Source organism: Bos indicus, chromosome 28 (genome assembly GCF_029378745.1).
Source record: "Bos indicus isolate NIAB-ARS_2022 breed Sahiwal x Tharparkar chromosome 28, NIAB-ARS_B.indTharparkar_mat_pri_1.0, whole genome shotgun sequence".
Lineage (NCBI taxonomy): Eukaryota > Metazoa > Chordata > Mammalia > Artiodactyla > Bovidae > Bos > Bos indicus.
In genome coordinates, this window is record NC_091787.1 from 13638444 (window position 1) to 13652326 (window position 13883).

The 13883-nt window shown below is 57.8% G+C and overlaps 1 protein-coding gene across 1 annotated transcript in view; it reads left to right on the top strand.

The window, feature by feature from the left end:
• Nucleotides 1–13883, top strand: part of RET (ret proto-oncogene) — a 54912-nt gene that overhangs the window by 30697 nt on the left and 10332 nt on the right. Inside the window, exons 6-13 of the mRNA XM_019953957.2 lie at nucleotides 1282–1481; nucleotides 3891–4149; nucleotides 4867–4992; nucleotides 6494–6604; nucleotides 7400–7522; nucleotides 8464–8720; nucleotides 11194–11341; nucleotides 12745–12852. Coding sequence (XP_019809516.1) covers nucleotides 1282–1481; nucleotides 3891–4149; nucleotides 4867–4992; nucleotides 6494–6604; nucleotides 7400–7522; nucleotides 8464–8720; nucleotides 11194–11341; nucleotides 12745–12852 — 1332 coding nt within the window. The remainder of the gene's footprint in view (nucleotides 1–1281; nucleotides 1482–3890; nucleotides 4150–4866; nucleotides 4993–6493; nucleotides 6605–7399; nucleotides 7523–8463; nucleotides 8721–11193; nucleotides 11342–12744; nucleotides 12853–13883) is intronic.

Here is a 13883-nt window from a genome sequence, read left to right on the forward strand (position 1 = left end):
GGCAGCCCACTCTCCGTGGGCAGGGCAGCACCCTGCACACGTAAACACCTATCCTGGCCCTCTCAGCCCAGGTGGCCATCCCTTCCAACCCTCTTCCCAGCCTTTGTCTCTGCTGGGCTCACCTTGGCCACCTTGGTGGGTGTTTACAGGCCGTCCTTTCTCCCTGAACTGCCCCAAGCCCGAGGCCGACCGTGGCAGGACCCAACCACACTACCCTGTGCTGACCACACCAGGGCTCACTGCAACACCTATCTCCCTCTGGCCCCTGGCACCAGCTGTGCCACCTCCTAGGTGCCCAAGTGCTCAGGGATCCTTGACCCCCCACCAGCAACTCTCTGCTAACAGGAATTGATGTCCAGTAGCAGCTCTGTGCCCTCAAATTGGAGGGTTCTGGGATGACTATCCCGTCTGGCTTCTGAAACGTGCCCACCCTCAGGCCTAAGCACCATGTGCCCCCAGGGCTCACCTGCAGGATGGGGTGTCCTCATCAGTTGCCAAACCCCGCCTCCCTCGCCTGCCCTCCTGCCTGTGTTTTGTAGGATCACCTTGCAAATATGCCCCTTGTGCTTGGATCCTTGTTTGGGGGCCTGCTTCTGGGGAACCCAGGACCACTGGTGCCTATACCCCTTTCTGCCTGGCCTGATCCTGTTTCCCGTCTTCTCCTTCCTCACCAAGCCTCTGATGACCTCTGTTCTGTGCGAGGGAAAATGTCATCCTTGCCCCTGCACACTCACTCTATGCCATGTGCTCCCAGAGATCCTCGCCTCCTTTGTGCTCCACTAAATGGGGATCTTAGCCTTGGCACATGGTGACTGCTCAGGAGTGGGAAGCTCCCGGGTGCTTGAGGCCTGTGGAATCTGAGGGTCCACAGGAGGCTGGTGCTGTTGCAACAAGTGCTCAGGGGCCAGGACAGTCTTCCTAGGATCTTGAAGGTGGTGATGGTGGTGGTGGTGGTGGGTCTTTACCTGTGTGTGCTTGCCCCCGACACGCATCTTCCTTATACACAGGCGCACACACACACACACCTCGCTGAGGTTACCTCCCAGCTGAGGAGGGTCTTCTGGGCTCAGCTCAGCACAGTGACTCATGTTTAAAATAGTTCAACCTTAGTGCCTCCTGCCAGGTCTGTTGTCTGTGTACCATGTGGGTAGAAGTACCTGTTGACACACATATGCCCATGTGTCCAGGGAATGCTTTGCAGGGGAGATGTGCAGCAGCGTGGGGCAGTGGTCTCCACCCTCGGCAGGGCCCCTGCCCATCATCACATGTCTCCACCCGCAGAGCTGGTTCTCAACCGGAGCCTCCCCATCTCGGAGAGCTGGGCTGTGCAGCTGGCCGTGCTGGTCAACGACTCAGACTTCCAGGGCCCAGGGGAGGGTGTCGTCCTCCTCCACTTCAACGTGTCCGTGCTGCCCGTCAGCCTGCGCCTGCCCAGCGCCTACTCCTTCTCCGTGAGCAGGCGGGCCCACCGCTTCGCCCAGGTGAGCCCCTGGCCTCTTGCCAACCTGGGGAGGGGAATAGAGGAGCAGGGACCCCCAGGATGGGGGTCACATGGGGGACATATGTGGACACTCCCTCCCTGAGTACAAAGAGTGTCCCTGGGGAGCAACAGGCACAGAGCCAGGGAGGCTAAGGCTGTGGGAGAATGGAGCAGTCGTGAGAGGGGCTGGGGGGCTTTGTGGGCCCCTCTTTGGCCTCTCCCTTCTCAGCATTTTTACATTTTTTACTAATGAAAGAGCAGTGCCAGGTAAATCTGTGCCAACTTGAAAAGATGTTCCTGAGGGTGAATGAAGTGGGAAAAAGTACTTTGCAGAAGTATTGGTCTCAGGTGGCTCCATATGTTCAAAACCAAGTCTTCGTTGCCGGAAATTTCCAAGTGTGCAAACACAGGCCTTAGTGGAGACCTCTGCAGGGAAAGCGGAAAAGGCAATGGCACCCCACTCCAGTACTCTTGCCTGGAAAATCCCATGGATGGAGGAGCCTGGTGGGCTGCAGTCCATGGGGTCGATAGAGTCGGATACAACTGAGCGACTTCACTTTCACTTTTCACTTTCATGCACTGGAGAAGGAAATGGCAACCCACTCCAGTGTTCTTGCCTGGAGAATCACAGGGACGGGGGAGCCTGGTGGGCTGCCGTCTATGGGGTCGCACAGAGTCGGACATGACTGAAGCGACTTAGCAGCAGCATCAGGGAAAGACAGGGAGTGCTTCTACTTTCTTCTTTCCTGCAAGTCTGCTTGCTAGAGCTTATTTTGCATTTGTCATCAGAAAATAGTGATTAATAGTAGGGGGAAAAAAGGAAAAGTAGTAAGAATTCGTCAGAAGGGTATAAGGGATAGACAGGAGCGATCTCGTTTCCTCATATCAGCCAGTGTTTAACGTTTTGGTGCAGTTCTGTCTAGAATGTTTCTCTGAAGCACTTTTTAAAGTTTACTTGCAGTTACGGGAAGCATATGACTTAACATACTGCATTCTCCTAATCGCATAGCTGTGGCTATGTCTCCTTTAGAATGTCCCATTTAGGGTCATCTCCTACATAGGACAGCGGCTCTGCCAGTTTCTGTGGGTGGTTCCCATGCCCTCTCCGCTCCTGGCAGTCACTCAGGACCCAGCACAAGAAGAGTCCCACTCTTGGGCACAGCCAGACTCCCCACTTGCCACTCCTGCCAGGCCTTTCCTGGAGGTAGAGGGCAAGGGTGGTGAGAGGTGATGAAGCAGAGGAGCCTGAGGGGTGTCCAGGGGGGCTGAGGTGGGCACAGGCATTGCCAGGCAGAGCCAGGCAGTGGGGAGGGTGATGAGGGCTGAGTGGGAGTGGCATCTGGGAGGGCAGGCCCTGCCAACCTCTGCGATGCCCCCCAGCCCTGCCCACTAAGTCTTTCCCTGAGCCTGGACTCAGGAGGGTGCAGGGACCTGAGTCCCATCCCGGCCTTACACACACTGCAGTCTCTCACCAGCCTCCCCGCCCCCCGCTTAGTATTCATGATTATAAATTGAAGGTGGTGACTTCAGGCAGTCTTGAGGATCACAGGAGAAAGTGGAAGTGAACCTGCTGTGTACAAGGAAGTGCTCGGAGCCCAGGAGGTGGTTTTGTTGTCGTATCAGGAGTGGGCTTGGTGGAGCCTGGCTCTGCCCTGGGCCTGAGCAAGGGCCTGTGGCTGCAGGCAGGGGGCCCTGTGCCTGCCTCCAGTCCCCCAGCCCTCAGCCCTGACTAGTCAGAGCTTCTGATCTCAAGCCCCAGCAACCCTAACTCCAACTTGGGTGGTGAGGGAGGGAAAAGGAGAGTTCCAGGCCCCAGTGACCACTGCGGCCATGAGGCATCCCTAGAGAAGTATCCTTTCTCTCCCAGGGGTTCCGGCCCAAGTCTTAGGAGGCTGCGGGTCCTGGGTGGGACAGTAACCCTGCTGTGTGAACTGTGGCCCAAGTGCCGTGCTCTGACTGACCAGGCAGGTGACCCGGACAGGACACTAAGGATGGACCCTAGTGGTCCCCAGAGCACGACGGGCCTGCCCAGAGGAGAGGGAGGTGTGTGGGAGGCATCCAGGCTGCCTTTGTGCTCGAATGAGGAAGCAAGTGAGGGGTGAGCCGGGCAAGCCGGCAAGCGCCTCCCTGGAGGGCCAGTCCCTAAACCAAAGCCCGGAACCCTGTGTTCTTTCCACCTCCGCCTCCCAGGAACAGGAGTGAAGGGTGGTGTCATGGCCTGGGCAGGGCCAGGCCAGGCAGGCAGATGGGTCTAAAGACTCCAGGGGCCTGGAGGATGGGGAGATTGGGGGCCGCCATCTCTGGGCTGAGTGGGAAACTGTCCTGGGACTCAAGCTGGCACGGAGCCCCTCCAGCCACTGTCCCAGGTGGTCCAGCCACCCGGCTAAGGGTTCCCTGATCCCATGCCTAGATCGGGAAAGTCTGCGTGGAAAACTGCCAGGAGTTCAGCGGCATCCAAGTGCAGTACAGGCTGCAGCCCTCCAGCGCCAACTGCAGCGCCCTGGGGATGGTCACCTCGGCTGAGGACACCTCGGGGACCCTGTTCGTGAATGACATAGAGGCCCTGCAGCGGCCCGAGTGTGCCCAGCTCCAGTACACGGTGGTGGCCGCCGAGAAACCAACCCGCCAGCAAGCCCAGGCCCCGCTGCTCGTTAGCGTGGAAGGGATATGTGAGTGCCCGGGCTGCGGGAAGGGTCGGGGTGGACGGGGTGTGGCAGAGCCTCGGGCTGTCCCTGTAGAAGGGTGCGGTCCTGTACCCCGTCACTGACTGGTGGGCTTCCTTGAGCCTCCTTCTCTGTAAGATGAGAAAACAGCGTCCAGCTGTGCTGGGAGGATGACGGGGGGAGGTGTGACACAGTTTAGTTCAGAGTGACAGCGTTGTGGGTGGCCCCTGCTGCCCATCGCGTCTGTCAGCAGGTCCTACCTGTGCACTCGTTTTAGGGCTGCCAGGTACGATATAGGATTCGGGTGGAGTGTGAATTTCAGGTAAACAACAAGCAATTTTTGTGGTGTAAGTACGTCTCATGTAGCCTTTGCAGTATGTTAGAAGACAAACTCCCCTATGTCCCTGTGATGTTAGGGCCGTGTTTACACAAAGCAGATATTCACTGTTCTCTGAAGTTCAAGTTTAACTGGGTGTCCTGTGTGTCCCTGGCTGAGTCTGGCCACCTCCCATCCCCACTCCATACTCAGCCCCCTAGCTGCCCCGCTGTGTGACTGCGATGCCACCCCTCCCCCAGCAGCCCCCTCACTACCCCGCGGCCCCAGAGTTTAGTGACTGCCTCCCCTCTGGGCTCAACTCGTGGGGACAGCTCAGCCAGTGCTGCCTGCACCCATGGGTGCCCGTGGCAGGCTGGCCCCCTGTGACTGCTTTCTGCCACCCCTAGACGTGCCTGAGGAGCCTGGCTGCCCCCTGTCCTGCGCGGTCAGCAAGAGGCGGCCCGAATGTGAGGAATGCGGCGGCCTGGGCTCTCTAACGGGCAGGTGCGAGTGGAGACAGGGAGACGGCAAAGGTAGGCCCTGGGCAGAGCCAGGCGGTGGGGAGCGTGATGAGGGCTGAGTGGGAGTGGGGTCTGTGCGTGCGGGCCCTGCCAGCCTCTGCGACACCTCCCACCCCTGCCCATCGAGTCTTCCCCTGTGCTCGGTCCCTGCCGTGGCTCCTGATGCCGAGAGACGATGGTCACAAGCGCAGGGAGCAGGGAACTTTCCAACTGTTTATCACCGATGGAATCACAGGCGCCTGAGCCTGAACTCGCTCTAGACTTGAGAAGGTTGGGGCCAAAGTTGAGATGTGTGTGTTTTCTTTTTACTTTATTCTAAAATTCTGAATTTCTGTATTGGTGCCCAAACCAGATGGTAATTAATATGAGTATATCCATTTCTCTACCCATGTACACATAGATACACATGCAGTTGTGAATGTGAAAGTTAAAGTGTTAGTCGCTCACTCGTGTCTGACTCTTTGCGACTCCGTGGACTACAGCCCGCCAGGCTCCTCTGTCCATGGAATTTTCTGACAAGAATGCTGGAGTGGTAGCCAGTTCCTTCTCCAGGGATCGTCCCAAGCCAGACAGAGATTGAACCCAGGTCTCCAGCATTGCAGGCAGACTCTTTACTATCTGAGCCACTGTATTCACCCAATGCCTTCTTTTTTTGAACTTTTTATGTTATATTGGAGCATAGTTCATGAAGAATGTTGTGTTAGTTTCCAGTCTACAGCACAGTGATTCAGTTATACATACACATGTATATATTCTTTTTCAAATTTTTTTTCCATTGAGGCTTTTTTTAGAATATTGAGCAGAGTTCCATGTGCCATACAGTAGGTTCTTTTTGGTTATTTTAAATATAGCATGTGTACATGTATATCCCAAACTCCCTGACTATCCCTTCTCCCCACTCTTCCCCCCATTCACCCAATGCTTTTAGACACATAGTTCACAGACCCTTTTCGAAGATCTCTTGGTAATATTACTGTGCGTCCAAGAAGTGGAGGAATTAAGGTAGGCTACACTGTTGACATGTCATTTGTAGTTGGCTTTACTTCATGAAAACACAAACCTTAAAATAATTCAAAATATCCAAAATGGTCTTCAGAGAGGCTGTACCCGGGAGGTCCCAGTCCAGGGGACGTGGACCCAAATAGGAGGGACCTGAGCAGGCTTGGGTGTGGACAGTGGCTGGCTGCCAGCTGGGTCCGCCAATCAGAGGGTTCCACCCACACTGCGGCCTAGAGAGGGTCCCAGCCTCGTCTGGTCTCCCTGGCACAGCTCTGGGACTGCCTGGCTCCTCCGGCCCTCACCATCCTGGCTGCCCTGCACCTCAGGCATGCCCCGCTGGTGGGGCTCTGTGTGTGGTTCTTCTTTGCTCAGATCTCAGTTTGCTTTTCCTTGTAGGGGATGGGGTGGGGTACAGGGTTGACCTGGAAGGCCCTGGGGTGCGACCCTCCTGGCTCTGCAGTCCGAACAGGGCAGCTGCTCCCTTGTGGTCATACCTGCCCGCTCTGTGTTGTAGGGATCACCAGGAACTTCTCCACCTGCTCCCCCAGCATCAGGACCTGCCCCGATGGCCACTGTGACGCCGTGGAGAGCAGAGACCCCAACATCTGCCCCCAGGACTGCCTCCGTAAGCAACCTGAGGAGTCTGCACCATGAGCCTGAGCGAGCAGGAGCCTGGATGGGTGGGGAGTAACGACTCTCACCTGCACTTCAGCCAGACCAGCCGAGTTCCTGGGTTTTGAGTGCAGAACCCTTTCCTAACATTTTGTTTGAATAAAGGCGCTCCTCCCCCAAAACTAGAGCTTGCCGGCTTGACCCACATTCTCCAGTGTTTCCCTGGCCAACTCCTGTCCATGACTCCCTGTCCCTTGTTTTGCTGACTCCCAGCTGCCCCCACTACCCCTTTTCTGCTTCTGAAAAGTAACCAAGTGTGGACCTTGGCCAGGGCCCAGGGCAGCCTGCAGGTTCCTCCTCTCGCCCAATGCGGCCAGGGAGCTGGTTTGGAGGCCCATCATGCTGCGACTGGGGCTTCCCAGATGGCACTAGTGGTAAAGAAACCCACCTGCCAATGCAGGAGATGCGCGGGTTTGATCCCTGGATCGGTAAGATCCCCTGAAGAAGGGCCTGGTGACCCACTCCAGTATTTCTGCCTGGAGAATCTCATGGACAGAGGAGCTTGGTGGGCTACAGTCCATAGTGTTGCAAAGAGTTGACATGACTGAAGCAACTTAGCACACATGCATGCATGCTGAGGCTCCTGCCCAGGGTGACCCAGACTTCTGAGCTCACTGTGCTTCCTGGGCCTGAGAGTGCTGACATCAGGTGGGAAGGGGCCTCTCATGACCCTGTCTGGTGGTCCTGGCTGGCCAGGTCCCCCTGGAGGCTGAGAGTGGGCTGCTGAGTGGGTGATGTCTGTCCTCAGGGGGCGGCAGCATCATTGGTGGGCACGAGCCTGGGGAGCGCCGGGGGATTAAAGCTGGCTTCGGTATCTGCAACTGCTTCCCTGAGGAGAAGAAGTGCTTCTGCGAGCCAGAGGACAGCCAGGGTGCGTTGGGGGAGGCGGGGGGCACAGCTGGCTGGGATCCTCATGCCTCCCTGAGCCTCCAGGGAGCGAGGGAGAAGATTGCAGGAAGGAAGAGATACCTAGGAGAACTTCTCCTTCCCTGGGGTCTTGGTTCCCCCATGTGTGCAGACAAGGAGCTGGCTCAGGGCTACTAAGACCGCCTTGTGGCTTGAAGTTCCTTTTTTTTTTTTTCGCAAGGCTTGTGGGATCTTAGTTCCCCAACCAAGGATTGAATCTTGGCCACGGCAGTGAAAGCTCCCTGTGCTAACCGCTGGACCACCAAAGAATTCGGCCTCAAGTTCTATAATAAAGATTGGACTGAAAAATTAGTTCTTCCACCAAATAACTCAGCATCTCCTCAGACTGTCCCTGTGTAAAGCCTTTTCTGGGCCTGTGGCATTGGCCAGCTGGGTCCCCCCTCCCAGCAGCTTCCAGGTGCTTCTTCTAGAACAGGGGGGCCCCACTGAACACATGGGGAGCTTTTCTGGCATTTGAGTGATCATTGCACAGCCCAGATCCTGGGCTACTTGTCTTTCCTCTCCACTATATATCGAACATAAAGAAAATACAGACGATATTAGGAGCGCAGGAGAAGAGCTTCTCCTCCCACCCCCAGAGCCCCTGGGCCTCTGGCTTCAGTGCAGCATTCCAGGGTCGGGGGTGGTGGGGTGCAGGGGTGCACAACCTCTGGTGTGTGACCTCAGGCAGGCTGCTTATGAGTGCTCATTCCTTCCAGAAAAGGGCAATAACAGTCTCCTGTAGCAAAAACATACGAACAGTACCTGCCATGGGTCCGGAGGGTTGGCAGGCAGCTCACAGTCAGTCACAGCAGCCACTTCCTGGCTGTCACAGGTGTGGCTCTGTTGGGAGTTGGGGGTCCCTCTCCCGGGGTGTCTTCTCTCACGGCCCCCGCCTGCCCGCAGACTCCCTGTGTGATGAGCTCTGCCGCACAGTGATCACGGCGGCCGTGCTCTTCTCCTTCATCGTGTCTGTGCTGCTGTCCACGTTCTGCATCCACCGCTACCACAAGAACGCCCACAAGCCGCCCATTGCCTCGGCCGAGATGACCTTCCGCCGGCCCGCCCAAGCCTTCCCGGTCAGCTACTCCTCGTCTGGCGCCCGCCGGCCCTCTCTGGACTCCATGGAGAACCAGGTCTCGGTGGACACCTTCAAGATCCCGGTGAGGTTCTCCAGGTGGCAGCAGGGCCAGGGAGGCAGCCCTTCCAGGGAGCCCTGTGGGTATCCTCTGGTCTAGGGCAGCTGGGGAAGGAATGGCGGGGACAGAGGGTGCAGGGCCCCCGGGGCTATTGCACCCTTGCCCGCTGGGAGGACCCTGTGAGCTTCCAGTCATCCTCTACCTCCACCGTGCTGCCTTTCAGGGAGGGCAGAAGGCAGGGGTGGGGCAGAGAGTGTGAAGCAGGGTGGAGAAGGATGGGTGCTGATTTAAATGAGTGAGATCTGGGCCATTAGGCTCCAAGAAAAGGGCAGGCCACTCTGTACCCTCCTGAGATCGCTCCTGCGTAGGCCCCAAGTGCTAGAGGACGAAGTCTGGGGGGAGGCCCTGAGAAGGAGTGTGAGTTTTATTATCAGAGGGTAGGACCGCCCTAGGGCTGGAGGCCACTGTTCTGCCTTCATTTCCACAGGTCGCTCTGTTGGGGAGCCTGTTGGGTAGGAGCCCCGTGATGAAACACTGTCCCTACCCAGGCGAGAGAGACTGGCAGGTGGGGGGCTTGGCCATGGCGGCAGCAGCCGGGAGGGGAGTCTGTCTGTGGCTTGGAGAGTGGGGGCGCTGAGAGGCCTCTCAGGCATCTGCGGGGGAGCCTGGCCCCAGGACTCAGTGACTGGCCTGCCAAGTGGGGAGAGTCAGCCCAAGCCTCCTCCTCCAGGGCATGGTCTGGGCCTGCAGTCAGTGCAGGAGCCTCAGACACCACCTCCTGCCCGACCAGGCCGCTCCTCTGCCTGTCTGCCCTCCAGTGTGCTTGCTGAGGAGACTGAAATGCTACGGGGACTGGGGGCTGCTGAGTGATTGGAACCGGCAAAGTCAGGAGGGAGGCCCCTGAGGCCACCACATCTGGGGATGGCCCTCGTGGCCCAGGGACGAGCCATTTGATTCCCTTATATGCCCTGGCAGTTTGTGCTGAGATGCACAATGAGAGCGGTTCTTCTGTTGGGGGGCCACGGACCATTTTCGGCCTCCAGCCCAGAGTGCAGAGAAGCCAGAGCTGGGCCTGAGGCCCAGGGGCCACACTGACCAGCTCTGAGGTCTTAGACACATTACTCGACCCTTTGGCCTTAGTTGTGTTTTACATAAAGTGGGGAGGACACTTTGGGTTTTTAGCACTTTTAAAGAGAAACAAATCCATGATATCCCCTCTTAGCCCAGTCTCTGCGTGCAGTCAGCTGTTATCCAGTGCAGTGTGGACACCAGGGCGGTGGTGACTGTGTTGTCACCTTTGAGCCTGACTCTGGGTTCTTGGTGGGGGAGGAAATGGGAACCCACTCCAGTATTCTTGCCTGGAGAATCTCATGGACAGAGGAGCCTCGTGGGCTACAGTCCCTGGGAGTCAGACACGACTGACTCTTTTGCAACTTAAAGAACAAACAAAATGGGTTCTTGGGGAAGCTGAGACACCAGGACGCCTGGGGAGCTGGCTGGAAGGCGCCCCTGGCCGTGGTGCTGAGAGGAGGCTGCCTCTGCTCCCAGATGTAAGAACACAGGGCTCTGGTCTCTGGGGGGCAGTGGGTCCCCAGTGGTGGTGTGTCTGTGGGTTAGGCGAGCCTGGCAGGCATATCATAAGCAGCCCCTGGAGCCACGCCCACACCCAGCTGCAGCGAGACTTGGGAACCTGGGCACCCAGGGCTGACAGGAGGGCAGGTTCCAGACAGGCTTCAGCATCCCCAGAGTTCAGGTCTTCGAGCCAGCCTCGGGGTCTGGGAAGGCCCCACCCCAGAGGGGTCTTCAGTGGGCATGGCGTGTTGGGAAGGCTGGTGTGTGCAAGTTCTGGGTAGTGGCTGGGCTGTGGGGGGAGCAGACCCTTCCACATGTTGGCAGGGAGGGGTGGTGGGGAGGGTTCTGAGGGGCACAGTGGTAACTTTCTAGAGGCTGCCACACCAGAAAGGTGTCCTTGACACTCCCACCTGTAGCTGGGAGTCCAGGGCTGGTAGGCATCTGGGGCCACAGGTGCCGCTCGAGTTCTCTTTGAAGTCCTGGAGCCCGGGCCGCTGTCAATGCCTGATGTCCAAAGCAGAGGAGGCGCCATGAGGCTTGGGCCTGACTCCTGGGGAAGAGGCTGTGCTCCCCTGTGAGCACTGGGTGCTGAGTAAACCCTGAGTCCCTCACTGGAGATACCAGGCCCTGGGCCTGGGGTGGCCCAGGGCATCTACAGTAGATGGAGGCCAGTGAGGGTATGAGCATACGGAGTCCAGCCGGTCTGTGGCAACACCTGCCTTCCTGTCGGGGGGACGCATCTTGTCATGGCACCTCAGGGCTTGACTGTGGGGTCTTGCCCTTGGACATGGTGACTGTCACCTGTCACTTCAGGTGACAGTCGGTCATCTGCACACTGGAGCTTGTCTGCCGGCTCTTGCCTTCTTCCTTTCCTCTTACCTTCACCATCTCTCTTCTCTCTCTTCTTCCTTCACACCCAATGTAGGAGGATCCCAAGTGGGAATTCCCTCGGAAGAACTTGGTGCTTGGAAAAACTCTGGGAGAAGGCGAATTTGGAAAAGTGGTCAAGGCCACAGCCTTCCGGCTGAAAGGCAAAGCGGGGTACACGACTGTGGCTGTGAAGATGCTGAAAGGTACCTGACTGGGCAGTACACAGAGGGGGCTCTGCCAGTCACACCTGCGGGGGCCCCAGCGGGTGGATGAAGCCCTAGTGACAGCCAGGACTCTGGCAGTCAGCCTGCTGCCTCCTGAAGAACCAATCCCCCACCCCTGCTCTTCTTGAGCGGCTGCAGTCTAGGGACCCCCCACCACGGATGATGTGGGCTGGTGTGGTCCCTGGCGAAGCGGGGTAAGGCATTCCTCCCTTGAAAGCTTCCAGAGCCATGCTGCTTCTGTTGGGTAAAGATCGGAGTTGAAAAGCCCTTTAGTTCAAAACTGACAGCTCTCCCCACCCCAGTCTGCCGCATTTATTCCTTTCGCCAAGCGTCCACTGAAGTCCTGGTGAAGAGACCACCTGTAAGGACTGGCCCCTGCCCCCCGGGGCCCTGCCTTGCCCAGTCCCCCACCGGCCCTTAGCGGGCAAGCACTGCTCCAGTCTTGGCACAAGCTGGGTGTCTTCACTGCTGCTTCTCGGCAGGGACTGGGTAGCCGGTCCTCTGCCATGGCCCAGCTCTGGCTCAGCTGGACCAACTGAGGGCCCAGCAGCCATGTGGTGGGCACATTTTGGTCTAATGCACACTGATCTTCAGCAGTTGGGGAGCCATGCAGTGCCGGGTACTTCTGTGTACTTACCCAGGCCCTCAGACTGGGGTCACCCCTTGCCTATGAGACCCCAGGCCCTAAGAGGGCACAGTGAGACTGGCCCTGGGTCACCTACGTGTGGTCCAAATGCCCCATCTCCCAGCTGTCTTCTCGTTTCCAGACAAGTCTACAGCCAGAGGTGGTGGCACAGCTGGGCAGTGGGATGTGGGGCCATGACCCAGGAGAATGGTTTGGCCAGGAGACCTCCACACCCAAGCTCCTGAGCACAACTCTGTCTGCCCTTGGGACTCACATGCTCAGTGTGGTGAGAGGACTTCCGTGAAGTCTCATGGCCTTCACCTTTCTCCAGGGCCTCACACCCCCATTGCCAAGTGCTTGGTCAGCAGGTGTTTGGGGACACCAGGGAGTCCCTTTACCTCCCCAGAAGGGTTAATGGAGGGGTGTCTTTGTGCACCACTGTCTTTGAGAGATGGTGATTGCAGGGAAATAATGCCATTTGCGTGCATAGCCCAGCCCAGAAGGCTTTCCATGGAAAGATCTGCTCACATGAAAGTGCACTCCTCCAGTTCTTACTCCCTGGAGGCACTTGAGGCCCCTGTTGACCCTCCATGGGCTGAGAGTAGCCCCAAGCAGTGAAGTCCTGGCAGGCCTCAGTCTGAACCTGGGTAGGATGTTTGGGAAGGAGACGAGTCTGTGTAGACCCCTCGTGTGCGTCTGTGACCCAGCAAGGTGGTAGCAGGGGCTTTGCAACCCGCTTTGTTTCTGTGCATTTCAGAGAATGCCTCCCCAAGCGAGCTGCGGGACCTGCTATCAGAGTTCAACCTCCTGAAGCAGGTCAACCACCCGCAAGTCATCAAGCTGTACGGGGCCTGCAGCCAGGACGGTAAGAGCGGCCGGGGCCTAGCAGCTGCCGGGCACAGGCCAGGGGCTCCGGGCCGCTGCATTCTGCATTCTCCCTCTTCCCCATCCTTTTCTTCTCTGGCCCCTGTCCTCTCTCTTCCCGGAAGCACGGTCTCTGACTCTGGCCCTTGCCTGGAACTTGTGTGTCAGTGGACCATGAGGGGAGCCACAGGAGCGTTCCCTGGGCCTTCCAGGGCTGCCGTGAGGTCTCTGGCAACATCCTGGTTGTCAGCACCCTGCCCCAGGCCAAGCCCCTAAGACGGGGAAGTCCAGAGACGAGCAGTGTCTCCTGGGCACCTACTGGGAACTAGATACGCCATAACCTCCAGGTGATTTCAGCCCCACCCCAGCCTGGGGTGGCAAAGGCAGCATCACCATTTTTCACATAAGAGCATCTTGCTCTACTGGGCTTCCAAAACTGCTTTGCCACCCTGGGGGCCTCTCACTTTGTGTGTGTGTGCACGTGTGTGTGGGGTGTGAGGGAGATGGGAGGCCGACAGGGACAGAGCAGCAGGGACACCGGTCAGCACCAGTAGCACTCAGGGCCGGGCCTCGGGCAGGACTGCGGCCCAAGAGCAGGCAGGGCAGGGAGAGGGTGGCCACGGGCAGTCCAGAACCTCTGCCTCCATCAGCCGTCCCCAGGTAATAGTATGGCAAGACCAGGGGTACAGAAAGGCCTGACATCTGTGCAGCAGCGGTTATCTCCCAGGGCAGCTCCAAATGCAGTGACTGCTTGCCCTGGGCACCCAGGAAAGAGGTTGTGGTCAACCGTCCAGGCAGCTGGCTTTGGAATCCAAAGCCCCTGCAAGATAGAGGAGCTTCCCAAGTGGCACTAGTAATAAAGAACCTGCTTGCCAATGCAGGAGACGTTAAAGACGTGGGTTCAATCCCTGGGTTGGGAAGATCCCTTGGAGGGGGACGTGGCAACCCACTCCATTATTCTTGCCTGGAAAATCCCACGGACGAGGAACCTGGCGGGCTATAGTCTGCAGGGTCACAAAGAGTCAGACACGG